General features: G+C 51.9%; 1 protein-coding gene across 1 annotated transcript in view; it reads left to right on the top strand.

The window, feature by feature from the left end:
• Positions 1-22,652, top strand: part of Nfatc2 (nuclear factor of activated T cells 2) — a 111,153-nt gene that overhangs the window by 14,708 nt on the left and 73,793 nt on the right. Inside the window, exons 2-3 of the mRNA XM_041670442.1 lie at positions 5,524-6,571; positions 10,349-10,520. Coding sequence (XP_041526376.1) covers positions 5,524-6,571; positions 10,349-10,520 — 1,220 coding nt within the window. The remainder of the gene's footprint in view (positions 1-5,523; positions 6,572-10,348; positions 10,521-22,652) is intronic.

The raw sequence follows: 22,652 nt of genomic DNA on the forward strand, positions 1-22,652 counted from the left end.
GTGCCCTCGGAGATCAGAAGAGAGTGCCAGATCCGCTGGAACTGGAGTTACAGATGGTTGTGTGTTGCCATGTGGGTGCTGGGAATGAAACCTGGGTCCTGTGGAAGAGCAGCCAGTGTTTCTGACCATGAGCCACCTCTGCAGCCCCATGCTGTCTCCCTCTAGATGCTGCTTTCTCTTTGAGCTGGGAGGAATGGCGTTTTAGTGGTGTGTTGCTAAGTCTTGAGAGCCTTTCTTACCCATAGGCTCCCCTTCTGACGCCTGCACCCCGTCACATGGGCACACTTTGCAGGGTCACAGAACACCATGCTGTCCTGATGGTGCTGGCAAAACAAGATGTTTAGCGTTTGACAGAACCCAGCCATCTCTGCCTGCCACACAAATTATACGTCAAGGAAAAAGCTCGTGGGAGGGTGGAGGCGAAATGCAGGCTCAGAGCCTTTGCCTAGGTGGCCTGCTTGAATATGGTCCCCTTTTGGGGGCCAGGTATGCAGTACTGCAGATTAAACAGCCTCACATATAGTGGGCAAGTGCTCCATCCCTGAGCCGCCCCCCCCAAGTCTTCTTTACACTTTTAATTTTGACATAGGGTCTCATTAAATTGTCCATACCTGCCTTGAACTCATTCTGTAGTTGAGACAGGTCCTGAACTAGGCGATGCCCCTGCCTCAGCCTCCCAGAATGGTGCAAACATTCCTTTCAAAATAAAAGTTGTGACGTGGAGTTGGATAAATGGCTCAGTGGTTAAGAGCACATGCTGTTCTTTCAGAGGCTCAGAGCATTCATGTCAGCTAGCTCACAACCATTTCTAACTCCAGCTTCAGAGAGCTCTGATGCCCTCCTTCTGGCCTCTGTAAACACCTGCACGCACATTCACACACACACACACACACACACACACACACACACACACACACACTACGTGTTAAAAACAGAGTGGAGTTGAGCAAACATAGTAAGTACATAATACATATTGACAATGCCACCTACAGCCAAGATCATGCAAAGAAGTTTACGGAAACCCTCCTGAGAAAATTGGCAGCAAGGTGTGGTTCTAAGATACGCTGGCTTCCATCTGGGCGCTGGGCAGGAGAGAGCAGTGAGACCCAGCCAGGCACATGGGCTGTTTCCAAAGAACCCAAGAGTGGGGATCCCAGCTACTCACAGAAAGATGTTAATGACTTGCCATTTGTGAGATTTGCTGTCAAATCCCAGAGAAGGCAAAGGCTATTCATTACCCTCACGCCCGCGCTTGCTGTTAAACATTTATAGACTTGGGGAGAGAAAAGAAGGGGGGCGGGAAGGAAATTGCCACCAGGATGGATTAAACCAGTGTAAACACTGCGATACTAGGCTCAGCGTAGCCAGTTGCTCCTCGGAGCTCCTGGGCAGTGTGTGTCTGTATGCGCACATGCGTGTGTGTGTGTGCGTGTGTGTGTCTGTGTCTGTGTGTTTCTTGAGACAAGATCCTACTCTGTAGAGCAGGTTGTCTCTGGACTCACAGTATTTCTCCTGTCTCAGCCTTCGAGCGCTAGGATTATGGGCACTACCATACCCCATGATGTGTGTCTGGATTGTTCACAGTATCCTGAGCTGTGTTTTTGAGGCAGAGAATTCTAATATGACTTGGGATCTCTGTGCAGGACAGTTCCCGGTTTGGTCAGCTTGAAGGGAATGGGCTCATCAGAATATCGCTGAACATGGATTTGATGCCAATTGGCCCATAGGTTAGACATCTGTACTGTGTGCTGTCTGCCAGGAAGGGGTGTGTGCATGTGCACACGCAGTGCCAGTTCAGGTTCAGATGCACCTTCACCCTGACTGTGCATTGCATGAACTCTGGCCCTGCAGACCCAAGCTAGAGAAAGCAAAGCCGTGAGGGAGTCAGATGTGCTCTTCCCCCATTCTAAGCGAGGCCGCAGGGCCTGGAGTGGGTGGGGACTTTTCTTCTGCCACTAGCCAGTCAGTGGCAGAGCAGGGCTAGGTTCTGTTTCCCTCCGTGTCAGCAGAGTTTCGCTGTCACGTGTTATGTTCCATGTCATCTCTACCCCTGCCACCTGCCCCACAGAAGCTAATTATGTTTGGGAAATTTAAGTTTGTTTTCTCCGCATAATACACAAATCAAAAAGTTTCCTTTTTGCAGGGCTGGGGAGATGGCTCAGTAGGTAAGCGTGAGGACCGGAGTTCAGATCCCAGTACCCACATAAAAGAGTGGGGTATGGCTCCACGCTCCTGCAACCTCAGTGCTGCTTGGTAGAAATAGGAGTATCACTGGGGCTTGGTGGCCACCAGATGAGTTCAAAGTTCAGTGGGAGAACCTGTCTCAAAGGGAACAATGTGGAGGGTGACAGAGCAGGTCACCTGATGTCTTCCTCCGGCTTCTGCGTGTGCGTGCCCACCCGCCACAGATGTGCCCCTCCCCACCTTATGTTCACCTTGCTCTTTCTTTGATACTGAATCTCAGTGGTCACTGCTGTCTGGTGCAGGGGGACTTTTCCTGGTCACTGTTGGGATGAGCCAGAGCCTCCCCCAGCCCCAGAGCTGCAGACACTAACCTACCCCTTATCCCTCTCCCAGAAATAGAAGTGTCTGCATAGGATACAGTTTTGAGAATGGTGTTAAGGACTCTGGGATGCATCTGGGATTTTGATGGATGTTACCTACTCAGTCACCCCTCCCTAGAGATGACATCATCTGCCTCGTGGGTTGGGCAGTGACATTTTGAAGGAGTGCCGTCAGTGTCCCAGGTGGCTTTTATGGGGATGCCTTCCTCTCTGCCGAGGGCCCACCTTATCCCAGCTCCCATGAAGCAGAGGCTCGATGTACTTCATGGCATCTCTGATTAGGAGACCGGCAGACTTGCTGGTCAGTAGCTGATGCCACAGTTACTTCCCCAGAACTGGGAGACATATGGGGTTAGAGCGGGCACCCCTGGGAAGAGTGAGCTGTGGGAGAATAGGGACAGTGGCAGAACCTGCAGGAATGGGTGGGTTTTAGTGCCACAGAGATGGGTGAATGGAGCTATTGAAACAGAGGGAACAGAAAACTGCAAAGTCCTAAGGCCAGAAGGAAGCAGGTGGTCTCTTCCAAACCCTGCCTTGCCTGGAGCTCAAGAGAGGAGAGGTTAAGGGTGGACAGACAGACCCCAACCATGCTGGCCCAAGTCCTCATGTTATTAGTGGTGGACAGCCCTTTGGGAGCACTCATCTGGAATGGGAGTACTCATCTGGAATGGGAGCACTCACCTGGAATGGCAGTACCATCTGGGCATTCTGAGGTCAGTTCAGCTAAGTTGGAATACACTCCCTCTGTTGTGGCCCAGAAAAGGTCCAGAAATGTCAAGAGTCACCAGGGTGGCTACCCTAGCTCCCCAGAGCAGGAGACTCCTGGCTTGTGGGACCCTGGGCATGATTCTTTTAGGTATTCAGTCACTTTGCACATGTGTGGAGGCCTGTAAGTGCCAGGCGCAGTGGTGGGTGCCAGGCAAACAATACTAACCCACAGTAAGATGTGGACCCGACCTCGGCAGAGCTTAGAGTCAAGAGAAGTACCAACTTCCATAAAGGGCCAGAGAGTAAATATTTTAAGATTTGTGGTTCATATAGACCCTGCCAAAACTCTCAGCTCTGCTGTTCCGGTGAAGAGGCAAGCCCTAGCTAGGCCCTATGCGAATAGACATGGTGGTTTTATCAGCAGACAAAATGTGGGCCCTTGGGGTGTGTTTTGCTTGGCCCTGGTTTAGCAGGACAGGCTCACTAAACACATATGTATCCAAAGCGATGGGAGCCAGCAGTGGGTGCGAAGGAGAAGAGGCTGGAGACGATCTTTAGGAGGGCAGTCTGTGGAGGTGCCGGCAGAGCAGATACACAGAATAAGGGGAACATTCCTAGGAAGATCTTGAAGGGAGAGGAGACAGCTCTCTCAAGGACTCTGAGCGGCTAGTTCTGGAAAAGAGGTCAGTGGGGCCGGTGCTGAGCTGTTTGGGGGGCATTGGGCACAGGTGGAGTGATGAGACCGGCTGGTGACAGGGACAGACTGGCCCATGATGACCTGAGGCCCTATCTAAAGGGCCAGAGGAAACACTGAAGGGCAGTTTCTAGAGTGGATATTGGACAGAGGGGACTTGGTGAGACTGAGGTAGAAGAGGGGGCTTGGCTCAAGATGGACGTGCGTTACCAGGAATACTGAGGCTGTGTGTTGGCAGGTCAGAGGTCAGGGTTTGTTGGTGGCTGAGTTAGAAGGCATGAGAGTGGAGGAGCCAAGGCTGCCCCCGTTACTGATGGAGAAGGGGGAGGCTTGGGGGAAGAGTCAATGAGGGGCGGTGGGGACTGCCATCTCTTGGTGGCTCTGCAGAATTCCCTAGCAAAGAATGTAGGGGGTCAGGCTTGGACATCAAGGGACAGAGTGAGGTGACTGGGTAATGTGTTCTGCTGGAGTGACACTCTCATCAGTGGTGGGCCCTTGAGATGGGACAGAGAAACCCAAGATGGCTCCTGATGCGAAAGAGGTGTTTAGGTCGCTCTGTATTCCCTCCTATTAACAGTTTGGGGACCCTGTAGCTGTGATCCTGACTTTTAGGGTTCAAGGGGCTCCTCTGAAGGAATTGTGAGTCTTCAAATTCCATGTCTTTGGGGACTCTTGTCCCCTCCTGGGCCACATCTATAAAGGGATATGAAAGAGCAGGGAACCCTGGTTCTAAAAAGCCTCTCGCACTTGGGTGTGGACATCTCAGACATAGACTCCATGGACCCTAGAGGCCCTGTTGCCTTCTGCATTATACATGTCTTGCCGTATCATACATGTGACATGACGAGGTCATTGCAGCCCTGGTTCAGCTGTGGGTCTGTGCTGCTGTGAGCAATGGGAGATACTAAATTCACTTTAACAATGTTCACTGTGCCTGTGTGCAGAGACACATTCATGCAGGTGTGCACGGTGTACATGGGTGTGCCCGTACATATGTGTACATGCATATGGAGGCCAGATATTGATGTCTTCCTCAAATGGTCTCCTTATTTCTTATGACAGGGTCTCCCCCTGGAGTTTGTTGATTTGGCTGCACTACTGGGCCACTGAGCTCTGGGGATCCCCATGTCTGCCTCTCTAGTGCTGGGGTTACAGACGTGCACTGCCATGCTTGACTTTATGTAGGGTCTAGGGATCAAACTTGGGTTCTCATACTCTCGTGGCTGGTAGTTTGCAAGTGAACCAGCTCTCCAGCCCCTAAAATGCACTTCTGAGGGGTGATCTGAGGTCTGACCGTGGACGCTGGCTGCTAGGCCAGTTTGTTGTCCACACTCCAGCCAGCTACACAGTTGGTGTCATGGGGCCTGTCATTCTGGACTCTCCTGAGGGAATTTGGGACACAGAGGCTTCATTTTACCTGTGGCAAGCTCAGGGTTTTCCATGGTGGGGTATTAAGACCAGCTAGTGACAGAAGACCATGCCCACCCGTGACTGTAACTCTGTACCCCAGTTCTGCTTTAGAGGCTTAAAGACCCCCCTCCCCCCTTCTCTTTCCAGAAGAACAGAACGCACATAAGGCCATCAGCTCACCCTCTGGAATCGCATACCCGGATGATGTCCAGGACTATGGCCTCAAGCCAGTCAACCCCCTCGCCAGTTTCTCTGGCGAGCCCCCCAGCCGGTTTGGAGAGCCGGATAGGATAGGGTTCCAGAACTTTCTGAGTCCCGCCAAGCCAGCAGGGGCTTCGGGCCCGAGCCCTCGGATCGAGATCACTCCATCCCACGAACTGATGCAGGCAGGGGGGGCCCTCCGTGGGAGAGATGCCGGCTTACCCTCCGAGCAGCCGGCCCTGGCCCTGGCCGGCATGGCTGCCAGCCCGAGGTTCACACTGCCCGTGCCCGGCTTTGAGGCCTACCGCGAGCCGCTTTGCTTGAGCCCCGCTAGCAGCGGCTCCTCTGCCAGCTTCATTTCTGACACCTTCTCCCCCTACACCTCGCCCTGCGTCTCGCCCAATAACGCCGGGACCGACGATGTGTGTCTCCAGTTTCAAAACATCCCTACTCATTATTCCCCCAGAACCTCTCCAATAATGTCACCTCGAACCAGCCACGCCGCCGAGGACAGCTGCCTGGGCCGACACTCGCCCGTGCCCCGTCCGGCATCCCGCTCCTCCTCACCCGGTGCCAAGCGGAGGCATTCGTGCGCAGAGGCCTTGGTTGCCCCTCTGCCCACATCCTCACCCCAGCGCTCCCGGAGCCCCTCGCCACAGCCCTCGCCTCACGTGGCACCCCAGGACGACGGCATCTCCGCTGAGTCCGCTGGGTACCCTCCCACGGCTGGCTCTGGTGTTCTCATGGAAGCCCTCAACAGCCTGGCCACTGACTCGCCCTGCGGGATCCCCTCCAAGATATGGAAGACCAGTCCTGACCCGACTCCCGTGTCCACCGCCCCGTCCAAGGCGGGCCTGGCCCGTCACATCTACCCAACTGTGGAGTTCCTGGGGCCATGTGAGCAGGAGGAAAGGAGGAATTCCGCTCCTGAGTCCATCCTGCTGGTACCACCCAGCTGGCCCAAGCAGCTGGTGCCAGCCATTCCCATCTGCAGGTGAGTGGGGCTTTGAGAACAGTGTGTGCCCAAGCGCCCTCTAATTGTTGGCTTTCTTGATATTTACATGGAATTTAGTCACACGGGTTTCATTTAAATCCTGGCTTAGACACTTGCTGGCTGTAAGTACCGAGAAGGACGTTAACTTCCCTAAGCTTCAGTTTGCCCATGGGTGTCTCTGCTACAGCAGGTGGTTGTGGGGTTTATTGTACTAAGTGCTTGATGGCTGTCCCCTAGGGCACATCGTTTTCACTCAGTAAGTACGTATAAAGTCCCTACTATGTGCTGGATTCCCTCATAGAGCAGTGTGGACCCCAGTGTGGAACACCCCTTCCTTATTCTCAGAGGAGCTATGTGTAAGGACATCTGTGTTGCCTTTGCATTTTCCTCAGAGACGAGGAGCCCCAAAGAACAATAAATCGCACAGGGCTCAATCCTCAAATAGCTTAAAAACCAGGCAGGCCAAAGCAATGAGTGTGGCTCACAGGGGCAGAGGCTTTGGGACGTGTGAGGACATGTGAGGACTGAATGTGTGTCCTGGCTCTGCCACCCATTGCCCATTGCCTCTGTGTGTGTGTGTGTGTGTGTGTGTGTGTGTGTGTGTGAGCGTTGTGCTACCGTCTGCTGTGCCTGTGACAGACACTGATAAACAATTATAATTCGACTGTTCCCAGAGCAGGCATCACTAATCAATCAGGATTCCCCACCCCAGCCCCGTTTACTGAGCCCTTCTTTGGGACTTTGTTCATTTCCTGAGAGATAAGGATAATAGTAGCGCCTACCTCATAGTGACTGTTTTTAAGAATTAGATAAAACAACACACTTCAGTGTCCTGGCTTAGAGCCTGTTCAGAGTGAGCACTCCGAAGAGGGACAGTTGCTGTCATCGTGTTCTTTCCCCGCTGCTGCCCTAAGACACCCCAACAAAGGCAACTTAAGGGTCTACTCTGGCCCACAGGTTGAGGGTGCCGCCCATTGCGGTGGGAAAGTGAAAGTGGGAAGAGCTTGAAGCTGCTGATCAAGGCACATAAAAAACTACAGTCAGGAAGCAGAGAGAGACAGATGTTTGTGTTCAACGTGCTTTTTCCTTTTTATACAGTTCAGGATCCCAGCCTAGGAGTGGTGCCTCTCACAGTGGGTGAATCTTCCCACCTTAATCTCATCAAGATCACCTGGGCACACCTAGTGGCCTGTCTCTTGGGGGATTCCAGAGCTCAAGTTGACTCTCGAGTTTTTACAGGGAACCTTTAGAAAGGGCTTCTCTGCTGATGAGGGGACCTTTAGCTTTGACGGACTTCTCTGCTGCTGAGGGGACCTTTAGCTTTGACGGACTTCTCTGCTGATGAGGGGACCTTTAGGATGGACTTCTTTGCTGACAGGCATGTGCCAGGAGATTAATCTCATGGAGTGGCAATGATGACATCGGTAACCACCAATGTCCAAGGAGGCCTGCTATGTGCCAGCAGAACTCTGTGTAGCATCCCTTTTCTTCCTCGTGTGAACCTGGCTTGGTGTTATTTGGCATTTTAAAAAGTTTATTTGGGTGCTGAGGAGAAAGAGGTGACTGAGGGGGACATGTGCTTCCTTTTCTCTCTGCCCTCTGTGACAGCTGAAGCGCAGATGGCCTAGCTGTCACCATCACCCTTGTGCTACCCACACAGTACTTGCTTTAGCAAACGGAAACTTCCCTGATAGAGCATTGCATTGAATTGAGTGGGTGAAACCTGGCTGTGCTTGTCAGCGCCTCACAGGCTGCCCTGAGCGGGAAAGATGTAAGTGCACATCAGGGTGTGTCCTCAGAACCCATGCGTGTGCCATTTCAGAGAACCTTTGAATGTGTCAGTCTTTGAAATGAAACTGCCTACCCACCCATCCATCCACCCATCCATCCATCCATCCATCCACCGACCTCTCCATCCATCCATCCATCCATCCATCCATCCATTTCTCTATCCATCCATCCATCTCATCATCCACCGACCTCTCCATCCGTCCATCTGTCCGTCTGTCCATCCATCCACCTCTCCATCCATCCACCAACCTATCCATCCATCCAGCCACCCTGACATCTATCTCACCTTCCCATTTAATATTTTCTGAGATCCTACCCAATGTCAGGCTGGCTCTAAGTCACTCCATGGAGACTTTCTCAGGCACATTTAGAAGTGGGTAAGACAAGAGCAGTGTGGAGATGCGAGCCATCCTAGGCTTGGAGCCAGGGGACTTGAGTCGGAGCCCAATCTGTGTCTCACTCTGTGATCTTAGGTAACATTTTATGTTTTCTGAGGCACAGAAGGACGGTTTTGGGCAGAATTTCAAGACCTTGGTTGACACTTTAACAACATAATTCTAAGCCATGTCGAGTAGCTATTGTATATACTGGTCAGTGTTGAGACTCCAGGAAAATGAAACTTAAGGCCTGCCCTCAAGTTTGATCTCTGTATGTGACACCACAGCCAAATCAGAGAGTCCATAGAAAATGATGTGTATGTGTGTGATGTGTGCATGTATGTGTGTTTTGGTGTGCATGTATAGTATATATGTGTGTGTATGTGTATGGTATGGTATATGTTTCTGTACATGTGATATATATGTATATATAATGTGTATGTGTACCCCATGTACAGGTGGTATGTATGTATATATGAGCATGGCATGTGTATTTATATGTCCATGTACATACATGTGTGGTGGTGTGTGTATGCACATGTGTACATATGTATATATGTGGTATGTGTCTGTGCATGTGTGTGGCATGGGTGTCTGTGTGCATTGTGTACATGTCCATGTGTGTGTGTGGTGTGTGTGAGTATGTACCTGTGTGTATAAGGATATGTGTGGTATGTGTATATGTATATCTCTGTATATGGTATAGTGTGTGCACATGTACATGTGTATATGCATGTACATGTGTGTACATGCATGTATATGTATGTGTATGGTGTGTATGCCTATACACGCATGTGCATTTTTCAAGGAAAACCATTAGTGCTAATGGTCATTGACTACTCTGATACTATGATCCTCATAGGATTTCAGTATGCCCACTTCACAGTTGAGGAAAACTGAGGTCTAGGGAGTTATAGGGGAGTAGGTGTTGGAGCTGGAATTTGAACTTGGGTATGGAACCCTAGTCAAGATATTGATTGTCCCTTTTCACTTCACATTGGGTTCACGTGGTTTGGTTCATGCATACCCAAGCTAGATTCCTCTCTTGGCTTCTAGAACCCATTGCTCAGTGGCTCATCAATTAGTGTTTGTGAGTGAACCTGAACTCACCCCCAAATGCACTGCTAATCAAGATAATCAAATATAGAAACTCTCACTATCTGCTGATCTGTTTGCCACTTGACTGTAGCAGACTATACTTAAGAGAGAAGTACTTAAGCCTGTGATGAAGCGGTGACATGCCCTTTGCCCTTTGGAAAAGGAAGTGTTCTGGCAGAGGGATGTTTTGAGAGGTTAATGTTGGGTTTTCCATGATTCCTAGAGGAGAAGCCATAACAGTCATTGGAAACATCAGGAACCAACACAAACTGAAATTAGCTTCATCCCCCAGGAAGCCAGCTACGCTGTCTTCATTAGATGAGAACGAGAGTAAGCAGAGGTCCTCTGGCTTGTGAAGACCTCCCTCATTGTGACTAAGCAATTTCTGGCCCTCAGCATTTTATTCTTCCACCCCTAGGCACAGTTTCCAGAAAGGGGGCCATTTATATTTAGTGTACAGATGGACTGATTAGACTGTACATTCTTGTGACCCAGTCTGTTTTCCCTGCAGCATCCCTGTGACTGCATCCCTTCCTCCACTAGAGTGGCCACTCTCCAATCAGTCAGGCTCCTATGAGCTGCGGATCGAGGTCCAGCCCAAGCCCCATCACCGGGCCCACTATGAGACGGAGGGCAGCCGTGGTGCTGTCAAAGCCCCAACAGGAGGCCACCCTGTGGTGCAGGTATGGACTCAAACTCTCTTACTTCTGTGCCCTACACTTGTCACCAGGAGACGTCACTCTGCCTTGCTGCTGTTTGTGAGGCCAAGGATATCTCATTTCCTTACTCCTCGGAGGGAGAAAGATGTGTGATGTTGTGAGTGTTGAGAGCCTATTGGTGAATCGCAGTCTGGAGGCGGGGAGGTCTCCAGAGCAGGGTGAGGAAACACGATGTCCATCTGGAAGATGGTCCTTCCTTTTCTTTCTGATGGAGAGATTGCTAGGACTTGGCAGAGCTGTTAGAACTACGAGTATTTCTGCTTGCTTTTTCCTGATCAACATTCTTTATTTCTGTGACTTGCAGATAAACAAGAGATTTGTTCAAGGACAGAAGTGTGATTGATATTCCTCCCCCCTCCAAAGTAGTTGAATAGAAATATTCTTCAAATTGTACAATCTGGGTTAATGAGGAAGTATCATAGGTGTCTAGGTTCTGACTGGTGAACCCACACAGTTCAGCTAACCAGAATTAAGTTACTGGTTATTTGTATCTATCTTATAGGAGAGCTACTGTGTGGTAGAGACCTGGACAGGGTGTTCATTAGCACCCTTGAGGGGAGGGGATTCTTGAGAATGCATATTTTTGCTAAGCTTGGTTGTTCAGGAGGCAGAGGCAGGTGGATCTCTGTGAGTTCCAGGCCAGCCAAGGCTACAGAGGCAGACCTCGTATTTTTTTTTTTAAAGATGAAACTTCCTTAGAAATTAGAAATCAGGAGTAGAGACCAGACAAACAGAACCCCCAAATGCTAAAGTTCTCCCCAAGTGCACTGGGTGTGTTCCCCTAGTTCGGGACTCCTGGCTGATCAAAGCCCTTGATACACAGATAGGACAAAGCCACAATGGAACCCATTGTTCTGTACGACTAATCTATTACGTGCCAAGAAGAAAAGGGGGGAAAAAGAAAGAAAAATCCTGACACAGCCTGTGCTCTGACCTGGCAGCCCTAGGGTCAGTTTCTTCCTGTCCTCAGACCCTTAGCCTACCTCCCCCTTTATAGCTTGTGTTGTTACTTCTGCTCTGACATGGTGCCAGTACAGACTGGTGTGGACTGGGTTCTGTCATCTGCCTCTAAAGGTGGTCAGCCCAAGTCCTGGCTGGACATGTGTTGTGACTGCACAGCTGGCTGGTTCGGGGGGCATCTTTGGGAAAGCCTCTGTTGTGTCTCACTGCCTGGGATCTACTACGGGCAATCTGCTTCTGGTGGACCTGGGTAAGCATGGCTTTGGACCCTAAGTGGCTGGGGGAGTACTGAGGATGCCCGTTCCCTTCTTCCTCCCAGCATTCGCTCCACTGGGTGAGCGGGAGAGCTAAGTTGCCAGTCATATTCCACTTGCGGCCTCTTAAGATCCTGGCTGTCCCCATCACAGTCACCCCTGTGTTTGCACAGCCCTTGGCCAGGGCCTTGAGGTTCACAAGAGACTGCCTTCTCTCTGACATCTCTCCCATGGACTCCAGCTGCAGCTGTCCCCATCACAGTCACCCCTGTGTTTGCACAGCCCTTGGCCACGGCCTTGAGGTTCACAAGAGACTGCCTTCTCTCTGACATCTCTCCCATGGATTCCAGCTGTAGCAGCCAGGGAGGCTAAAGTCTGTCCTATCGGCTGGGGATAGGGGTGGGGGTTCCATCTGCTGGCGTGGCTCTGAATCCAGGAAGAGCAAGGAGTCGTGTGCTTCTTTTGTGAGGGGAAGACTGTAAAACAGGAGTGGCTGCGGAGGGGGCAGAGGTCAATGGAGTTCTCTGAGGAAGGGGCTGGGGCTGAGTACACAGGACACTGGGGGTTGGGGACAGCTTGTGCCCAGGAGCCCAGGAGGAAGGGCACTTGAGAGGGACAGAGAGGCTGGTGCAGCTGGGACACAAGGGGCCCAGGCCGTAGTGGGAGGGGCTGGGAGTGGGGGTGGGCAGGAAGAAGACAGAAAACTCAGGTTCTCACTGCCCATGTGGAGCAGGAGCTGAGAGGAAGAAGGGAGTTGGGTGACCCCTTCAAAGGGCTCTGTGCATGTTGGCACATGTACTGGTCACTTAATGTATGTTTACTGAGCATCTGCTACGGGCCAGGCAAGGTTCTGGGTTCTGAGTTTGACAGACACACAGCAACACTTGACACAAAGATGGACGATTTGGAAACACCATGCAGGAGACCCCATTCTATCTGTGTCAGGGTGAGGTCTCAAAACCTGGGCAAGGTCGTTGCTGTTTAGTTGCTTCAAGGGCTTTCTTGTCACCCGCATGTCCGTGGCTGGCTCAGCCTGACTTCCCACTCCCAGAGACAGCTGGTGCCCATGCCCCTGGCTACATTCTCTCCTCATGGCAACACCTACTGTGACGTCAGTCAGCTCTGATCCTCTTGCCAGCTCACTGGAGCCCAAGTCCTGCTCCCCTGAAGATTCTGGCTGACTCTGGCCGGAGAATCATGCCACCACTGAGTTCGGTTGGCTGAGGCTTGTGGCTGGGAGGCCATGTGAGAAGTCAGCTTGGCCTCAGAAATAGGAGCAGATATGATAGTGGTTGGGATCAAGAGAGAGATAGAGGAAACCTCTTCTCTCTTCCGGGATCACAGAGGCCTGTACTCCAGGGCTCAACAGGGCTTTTACACCACTCATCCAGGGCTGGGCCATGGAAAGTTCCAGAAAGGGAGGGGGCTGGATATTGAGTCCAGAGGAAGCTTGCCATTCTGCACCCAAAGTTCACATACCTCTTCTGGCCCTGTGACTCTGAAAGCCCAACATGACTCTGTAAGCCCAAGCTTACAGAGGCTGGAGTCTGTTCATTTTCTTCAAAAGATACTAGGTGGATTATTCTTTAAAACTTTATTGATTAGACTGTGTTCACTGTAAAATGAAGTGTGGGACACCCCGGGTTTTAGCATGGGAAGCAGATTTTAGCTGGGAGTCTTTATGGCTGGGGAGGTGGCTCCTTCGGTGGGGTCGCTCACTTTGCAGGCAGGAAGCCCGGGGCTCCAGCCTCAGCACGGCGTAAATGGACGTGGTGGGCACACCTGCAACCCTACCACATTCGGATGCAGATTCAAGAATTCTGGAGAACGCACGGGGCCCTCTCAGAACTTTGCCATCTAACCTGGCTGCCCCCTCGTCTCAGTTTTGTGGGCTAAGACTCCTGTCCAGGTGGCTCCTCCTGTCAGGCTGTGGAATTTCAGTCTGTCACTCACTCTGAATCCCTACAGGAGAGGGGAGAAAAGCCAGCTGGGTTCCCCTTCCTGGTGAGGCTGGGGCATAGCGCCCCTCAGGCAGTCCTCTGTGTGGTCTTCTGTGATAAATTTTTGAGCTCAGGACTCCCAGCTTCCTTTTTAGATGTGTGACAGGAAGTGGGTCCTGCTGATGGTCATTTGTCAGGGTAGAATTGGTGTGTGGGTAGAATCTGCGGAGGCTCATGGAACCCTGGGTGTGGGGGTAGGGGTTCAGCTGTATGGGAGAGAGGAGTGGATGGGCTCCCCTGACTGAGACTCCAGAAGAAGTAGAGCCTGGGGGTGGGTTGCCCCGAGGTGGCTGGGGACTATTTGTTCATAAGCTTCTTAATCTCTGTCCCCACAGAGATGACCCAAATGACAAACCCAATAAAAAGAAAAGTGAGGGCTGGTGAGATGGCTTGGCAGGGGCTTGTGGCTAAGCCTGACAGCCTGAGTTCCAGTGACTGTCCTGTGACCCCCACATGCATCCCATGGCACTTCTTCCTGGTTGGGCTAACTAGCTGAGATCCTTGTTTGCCATCCGACTGTGTAAGGTGAGGTCATCCTGTCCGTCCATGTAGACTCCTCTTCATTTTCTGTGTACGTGGGAGGCAGCTTGTATGAGACTTTTTATCAGAAGGGCGGGGCGAGGCGGGGTGGGGCAGCTTGCGAATGCTGAGTCCCTGTGAGACGCCACCCCTGTATCATCCTGCCTCTGTCCTCTCCTCTGTACCTGGCCCCTTGTGTGGCATTAGTAGTTTAGTCAAAACTTTATAGATTGCACAGTCAAGGGCATCCGTGGGCTGCCTGTGGCTGTGTGACCTGCCTGGGGACTGCTGTGGTTGTGGTGACCCCAGGATGACACATCTAAGGTGAGCAGAAGAGAGACAGCAGGGTCCAGCTGCAGATACTACAGTGATGGAGCCATGGCATGGGCTGAACCTCCTCTCCCCCAAAAAGAAAACACTCAGGGAGGAGGGTTGTGCCTTGCGTCTCTCTTAGAAGACAATGTCCCTGTGAGACATTTCTTTCACATCTAGGCAGAGCGTAGAGACCCCCAGCATGTTAGAGAAACCATTGCTTCCCAAAGGGAGGAAGTAGGAGGTGAGGGTCTCAGGCTTTCAGTGAGCACATGTGCTGTCCCAGGAGTGACACTGTGAGCTCTCCTCAGTGACCTATTTAGTCTGCGGTGACACCCTGGAGCATAGGTGGTAGGGTTACTATACTCATTTTACAGGCAGCAAAACTGGGCCACGGCACTCAGGCAACCGGCCTGGTGTCAGCCAGGCTCTGGTGATGGCTGGATGTGGGCATGCGTGGTCAGAAACCTGGGGCTGTGGGGTTAACTGGGAGGAGAAAGGGGACAGGGTGTGTAGGTCAAGGGTTCTGCCTCTGCTGGCTCTGGGGGTGCTGGGTGTAACTTACGGGGGACTTCATCTTTTAGACTTGTCAGGAACTGTCAGGACATGGGGCGGGTGTGCAGCTCAGTGTTAAGAGTGCATGCCTGGAGGACAGGAGGCCCTTAGCTTGGTTCTCAGTAGCACATGCGTGCACGTGCGCGCGCGCGCACACACACACACACACACACACACACACACACACACACACACATGCACGCACGCACGTGCGCACACATGCAAGACGGGTGAAGGCTGGAAGATGGCTTATTGGTAAAGTGTTTGCCACCTAAGCGTGAAGGCCCGAATTGGATCTCCAGTGCCTACAGGAAACAGGGTGATTGTGCATGTTTGTGACCCCAGTTCCCTGGGCTGGGCAGAGACAAGAAGGTCCCCGAGGCTTGCTGGACAGATTAGTGGAATCAGTGAGCCTCAGATTCGGTGAGACAGGGCTAGGACACAGCTCGGCTTTTCTGAGGGCTGCTTGACCCCCTGTGTCTGGCTGTTCTGGTGGCACAGAGGATCAGATTCTACCCTTACCAGGTCGAGGAGACTCAGTCCCAGCTTGTAGGAAGCTCTGGGAAGTGAAGGGAACTTAAAACCCAAGCCAAGGAGCCCCAAAGCCTGGCCTTGGCTTTGACTTGGCCGTTGTCATCAGCCTGCTCACCTGTCACCCACGTGGTGCCTGTTAGTTTCCTCACCTGTCAGTCATCCACGTGGTACCTGTCAGTCATCCACGTGGTACCTGTCAATCATCTACGTGGTGTCTGTCAGTATCCTTACCTGTCACCCACGTGGTGCCTGTTAGTTTCCTCACCTGTCAGTCATCCACGTGGTACCTGTCAGTCATCCACATGGTGCCTGTCAGTATCCTCACCTGTCAGTTATCCACGTGGTGCCTGTCAGTATCCTCACCTGTCAGTTATCCACGTGGTGCCTGTTAGTCTCCTCACCTGTTGTTCACATGGTACCTGGCAGTTAGTCTCACCTGTCACCCACATGGTGCCTGCTGCTCCCAGGTGACTGTGAAATGACCTGGGCACAGAAAAGAAACATGGAGTGGCATCTGGTTACTTGTGTGAGCTCCAGTTGGGAGAGGGGCTGACATGAGTGGACTGAACAGATTTCTAGAAGGTTCTCCTACAGCAGCTTGCAGGGGTGCTTTGTTGGCTGTGGTAGTGGGCATTGTACCAGAAGTTGGGTGTCAGGCTCTGCCCTCACCTCTGGCATCCCTATGTGGGGTCCCTGGGGAGCCTGTGGGAAAGGAGCCTCTGGTTTAGTAGCTCTTCAAAGAGAGTGACCACTGGCTCGGTGGTAAGAAAGAACACATTCTGCAGACACAAAGACCTGAGTTCAAATCCCCAGTGGCTGTGTAAGAAGCTGGGGATAGCTGCCCATGCCTGCAGCTTGAGCATAGGGCAACAGGGACAGAAGGATCCTGGGAGCTTGCTGTCTAGCCAGCCCAGCCAAATCAGTGAACTCCTGATTCAGTGAGGAGCTGTCTCAAGACAGCAAGGTAGACTGTGGTGGAGGGAGATTACATACCCTGCTGTGGAGTGCGCCACTTGCACTCAGGGGCGTGGAGCATGCGCACACACACACACACACACCCATACATGTGTACACACACATACACACACCACACGTATGCACACATGTGCATATGAAAGCACACACATCTGCACACACATACACACACCACACATATGCATACATGCGCATATGTAAGCACACACATCTGCACATACATATATACACACACATCACACATATGCACACATGTCAGAATGTCACAAATGCTCCCTTGGAGTCCCTGTCAGAGCCTAGCAGGTTTCCATGTGTGTATTGGTTCAGGCAGGATTTGCCATCTCTTGTCTATTACTGAGGAAATCAGTAGAGCTCGGAGGGACTTCCCCATGGAGTGCCTTATCGGGAACAGCACAATGGGCCAGGGCCTCACCCCGGCTGGTGGCACCCTGTCCGCACCACACCCCAGCCCGGCAGCTGTCATACAGATGAGGATGCCGGAGCTCTCGGGAGTCTGCTCTCTCTGATGACGCTGGTCTCCTTGGGGTGACGCTAACAGTGTCCTCACAGGGTCCTTGTAGAGACTGATAACACAGCATGATACAGGCGCTTGTCAAGTGGTTCCAGATACCTTGCTGTGTCCCCCACTTTCCCTTCATGGCATCCTGTGAGGATAAAGCTACTAGAGCTGGGTCTCACGTGGACGTTGCCCTACACTGTACACGTGATTCAGAGGTACCACAGTGAGGCCTGTACTAGGTTGTGCTCTGTGTTGTGGTGACACTGCCGTCACCGTTCCAGGCCTGGATAACAACCCAGCCTCAGGGAGTCAGGGGACATGCAGCCTCAACTTAAGGGTGTTGAATTTGGAATCTTGCCTGTGGGGAAGCTTGGCTCTTGGTGATCCCCACACCTGTGTAGGCTAGGAGGGGATTGTGAGCGTATATACATGGGCATAAACATACACAGAAGTGGTATGTTTTATATGTAACCATCCATATGCATGGACCTGTACCTGCATAGATGCTTGTACACATATGTGAATGTATTCTTTATAACTATGTACATATGTGTGCATGCATATGTTCCTTACCCCGCCCCCCACCCTGCTTTGTTGGTGTGGGGCTTGAACCCGGGGCCTCCCCTGTGGTTAGCGGGTGCAGTGTCACTGGTCTCTGTCCCCAGACCTCATTTTTTTCTTGTCGTACACAGGGAAACACGAAGGACTACAGGCACCCATCCTAACTGGTGGGTGCTACTGATGGCTGTCTTCCAGTTGCCCTGTGTTTGAACATGCTTTCCTAGGTTATCACCCGGCTCTCTGCTTTACCCAAGCTTTCTCGGGGTATTTGATGACCCTGTGGGGAGGAGATAGTCTTTGACCAGTAAAGCTGGGCATTGCTCAGAGACCTCCTGCTGTGTAGATGGGTAGAAGCCTCTTGGTATGTCAAGGTAGGCCTTGAAGGTACAGAAAGGTTAGGTAAAGTGCCCACGGTCACACAGGAAGTGGGTGAGCTACAAGCTGAACCCTGGGTGGTTTGGCTCAGAAGCCCAAGAGTGAACTTCTTAGACCACAAAGAAGAAATAGAAATCTGTAAAGCCCCAGAGATAATTTTCCAGGACTTCGGTATTCGAAAAGTCCAGTAAAGAAACTACTTCAATCCACTCCTACTTGGTCCTTGCCAGGATGTTAGAGTACAGGCTGGATGGAGGCTGCTGCCCCCCTGCTTCCCGCTTCCTTCTCTGCCTGGGTTGGGTGACCTGGCCAGAGACTGCTCCCAAGTGTAGGTGGGTGTCTCAGTTAGGTTTACACTGCTGTGATACAATACTGGCCCAGACCAGCACGGGGAGTGTGTGTGTGTGAGTGTGTGTGAGTGTGTGTGTGATCTCAGTTCACAGATTATAGCCCATCATTGACGAAGCTCAGGGCAGACACCTGAAGGCAGGCTCTGAAACAGACGCCATGAAGCAACTCTGCCGACTGTCTTGCTCTCCATGGCTCGCTCAGCTCCTTTCTTGTGTCACTCAGGACCACCTGCGCAGTGGTGGCCCCACCCACAGTGACCCTCCCATGTCAATCATTAGTCAAGGAAATTCCCCTTAGACAAACACGGCTAGGGGCTAATCTGATGGAGGTGTTTTCTCTAGAGTCCCTTTTCCCAGGTACGTCTAGGTTTATATCAGGTTGACAGACACCAACCAGCATAGTGGGACAATCGAACCTCAGGGCAATGCAGGCTCCTGGGTGTGGGTGGCAGGATGCTCCCAGCATGTCCAGGCCTGGGAAAAGAACACGGGGACTCTACACAGCCTGCTCTTGGCTCTGAAGTTTCCACCTCTCCAGTGGTAATGCTGTCCCAGTTTCAAACAGTAACCACAGACCTGAGCCTCAACACATATGGGACTTGTCTATAGTGTTCTCAGCCCACTGTGGTGTGACAAGGAGGAGAATCTGTGGCCTCGGTTTCCCCAACAGCTAGTTGGAGAGAAAGAGCCTAGCGTTGCACAGGGCTAAGTATAGGCTACTCTGGTTCCTATGGGGACACACTGCGTGTGCTTGTCTATGGTGGCAATCTCAGAACTGAGGGTGCCGTACAAGACAGAGCCTCCCCTGCAACCTGGGTGACTGCCTTCTCTTCCAGAGGCCTTGGTCATCACCTTCTAGAACATTCCCTGCCCTGAGGTTGAATCCATTGTCTTTACCATCATTATCAGAGGCAGCAGCAGCAGCAGCAGCAGCAGCAGCAGCAGCAGCAGCAGCAGCAGCAGCATCAAGGTGTCCAGAGGACTCAGCAGGAGTTCTGGAGGCTTCACATCCCTTGACACTTCAGGGCCTCTGCTGGGATCCCATCTTTGCATCTGACAGTCATGGTGGAGCTATGCTTGCCACCTGCACCAGGAACATTCAGGAAAAACAGCCTCCACCTGTTCCCAAGCCGAGCCATGCCACCTAAGCCGTCCACATACCCCTGCCTACCACAATCTGCTTACCTCTTCTTTGTCCACGAGAAAGTGGCACAGGGACACAGGGTTGCCAGAGGGTGGTGTGTGGGTGCAGTGTAGCAACTCCCCGCGGTGCAGGGCAAGGACTGTTTTCTTGGCAGCTTCTGCTACTTAGCGAGTATTGATTAGGTCCTGGGCATGTCCCCAGCCTTGTGCTAGATTCTCCATATGCTCACAGTAGGCATTCCCTGAGAGCCTGGGAGAGGTGCAGGCTGCAGAGAAGAGAGCCCATGGTCCCCAAGTGTCCACGTGCATGTCAGAGCCTGGGATGTGTCCTTCTGGAGGAGAGCTCTTCAGATCATGTAGCCAAGCATGGTCCCCACTTGCCTTTCCAAATAAAGTTGTATTGGCACACAGCGATGCCCCCTCGCTTAAATAACATCATGACAGAGATTGACGGAGACAGCGTGGTCTGCAGAACCTGAAGAATGTCTGATCTTGTCCTCAGCAGAAGAAAGAGAGGGGTGGGGGAGGATGGATCAAGCAGACCTTTACTTCTGATGGAGGGAGATATACAATCTACAGTCTGATGGGGTGAAAAAAGAAAAAAAGCAGAAAGAGGGGGAGGGGTGACTGTGGGATGCTGAGGATGCTGCTGCTTAGCAACTTCCTGCCAAGGTGACATTTAGTTAGAATTGCAGAGTAGGGAGGGAGTGATTGGTGCCATCATCTTCAAAGAAAGCCCTATGGAAAAGGAGTAACTCAGCACAAGGCCTCTGCGACCACTGCTTGGTCCACCTTGGATATCAGAGCAGAGGTAGGAGCCCTTGCCTATCTCTGGGATTGACCTAGGGTTTTGGTTTCCTTGTGAATTTGGATGTGACATTTCAGATTTTTATAAGCCACTGGAAGAACAAGTTCCCAGCAGCCCAGGAAACCTCTCAGTGTGCGTGTGTGTGCCATTGAGTTTGCAGTTGCACGGGTTGGTTGTCTTGCAGAAGTCTTGCCTGTTTGTGAACTGTTAAGGCCGTGCTCTGCCTGGTGCCTCCTAGACGTGTGCAGAAAGGTATTTCGGTTGGTACAAAGGTGGAGACTGGCTAGCGGTGATCATGTTGTGTGATTACTTCAGAGGCACGAAATAGTGTGTATTTGAATCTGTGTAGATGAGGAAGCCAACTGCTATACAACTTCATGTCACCATGCAACCAGCAGGAATTAGAGGCAGAGATGGAGACACCTGCCCCAGTCCTTGTCTGCACCATTCGGTGGCTGCCTCATCTGCTCCCTCTGTCAGCAGCAGCTCTTTCCCCCGTCACCCTCTGTGTCTTTGTTTGTGTTTAACTTCTTTACAGTCTGGTCCTTCCTTCTGCCCACCCATCCTGCTCCCACCCACCCATCATCTCTCCGCCTGTCATATAGTAGGTGTTTAACCTGCTGTGTGAACCAGCAGTGAGGGTTCCCATTGTTTCTTTGGGACCCTGGAGAGCTCCGCCTGCCTGGGTCTCTCAGATGCACCATGCCCTGGGTGTTGGGCAGCGGGCGGGCGTGTGAGGCTGGCTGCCCCTCGGTGGCTTTCCTGTGCTGAAGGAAGCGGAGGAAGGAAGCAGCGATGATTCACAGAGGGCACTTTGGGTTACCAGGCCGTACCCAGGCTTTCCAGGGCCCTCGTCTCCACGGCCAGCGTGCCTTGGGCTGGCCTGAGGGTAACAGAAGTTGTGGCTTCGTGAAGTAAGCACAAGTCAGTTTTTATAAGATGAAGAAGACGGAAGAAAACCTTCTTTTTCACTTTCCTTTTTTAATCGAGAAGTATGCCGTGGGTGTTCCCTTGCGGTTCACAGTCAAAGAGAGCATTGTCTTTGAGACTGAGCTCCCCTTGGGGCTTCGATGTTGCGTGTGGCTAACTTTAACTTTCAACTAATGCTTTTAGGGCTGGGCTCGGGTTGGGGTCCCAAACAAGGGAGCAGGCTTGTTCATTGTGCCAAGTGAGCAGGCTGCCCCATCTCATCTCTCCTTCCTGCTCTGAGGCACCCTCTCCTCCCCACTTCCCTCTTTTCCTCTGTGAGCACAGGGCAGAATAAAGCGACTGTCCATAGGGAATAGGATTGTGGGCTGGTGAGCAGGGTCCAAGAAGGACGAAGGCCAAGTCAGCAGGAATCTTGGGGAGGAGACAGTACAGCCTCATAGTGTACTGGCTCAGTGCACTCAACTCCCATCCAGTACATGGGAGGCAGGAGGATTACTGTGAGTTTGAGGTTAGCCTGGACTACACAGTAATAGAATATTTTTAAAAAATCAAAAAAAAAAAAAAAGAAAAGAAAAAAAAGAAAAGTCTGAGTATTCCCAAAGCAAGTCTCACACACGCGCACCATCTTGGCTGTGGCCTTGTTCTCTGTTATGATTTCTATTTGGATCTATTTCCGGTGGGTTTGTCAGGTTTCTCATTGAGGGCAGGATTGGCCTGGGTGCACAGCCTTGGACCCTAGGAAGTGGTTTGTAGGGTGCTGAGCCTTGGGAAGCACAGCAGCCAAGGAGGAAGCTGATATGACTACTTGTTGGGGACCTGGCTGTGGATATTGGCTCGGGCAGCTCCCATTCCCTGTTGGAGCTGGGCTGGAGTGATGCTTCTCAGTGGGAGACTCTTTACCCTGTCTCAGACTCCAGCCAAGCTGCAGAGGACCATGATGCCACCCTCCCTGCCCTCCAGAGTCCTCTCATCCAGGCCAGGTTGGGACAGCAACATTCATAGTCAGACAAGCATTTCCCAGTGGTCAGCTGCATGCAGGGAGCTTGCGGGTTACTTGAGGCAGAAATGGGGTGAGTGAGCTCACATGGGTAGTCTAGTGAAAAAGCTAGCAGCAGAGGGGATGCTCTTGGGGGTTGATTTCCACTGCCAAGGAAAAGGAAAATCCCCAAACTGAGCATGCGGAAGGAGCTGCTGCGGCAACAATGCCTGGACTTGCCTTTGACAGCTGGATTGCTTGAATCAGTGACAGTGCTGGGGATGAAGATGACTGAGTTCTTGGAACTCTCTGTAAGAGCTGTCC

This window comes from Microtus oregoni, unplaced genomic scaffold (genome assembly GCF_018167655.1).
Source record: "Microtus oregoni isolate MIOR12 unplaced genomic scaffold, Mior012 000020F_ref0000438, whole genome shotgun sequence".
Classification (NCBI taxonomy): domain Eukaryota; kingdom Metazoa; phylum Chordata; class Mammalia; order Rodentia; family Cricetidae; genus Microtus; species Microtus oregoni.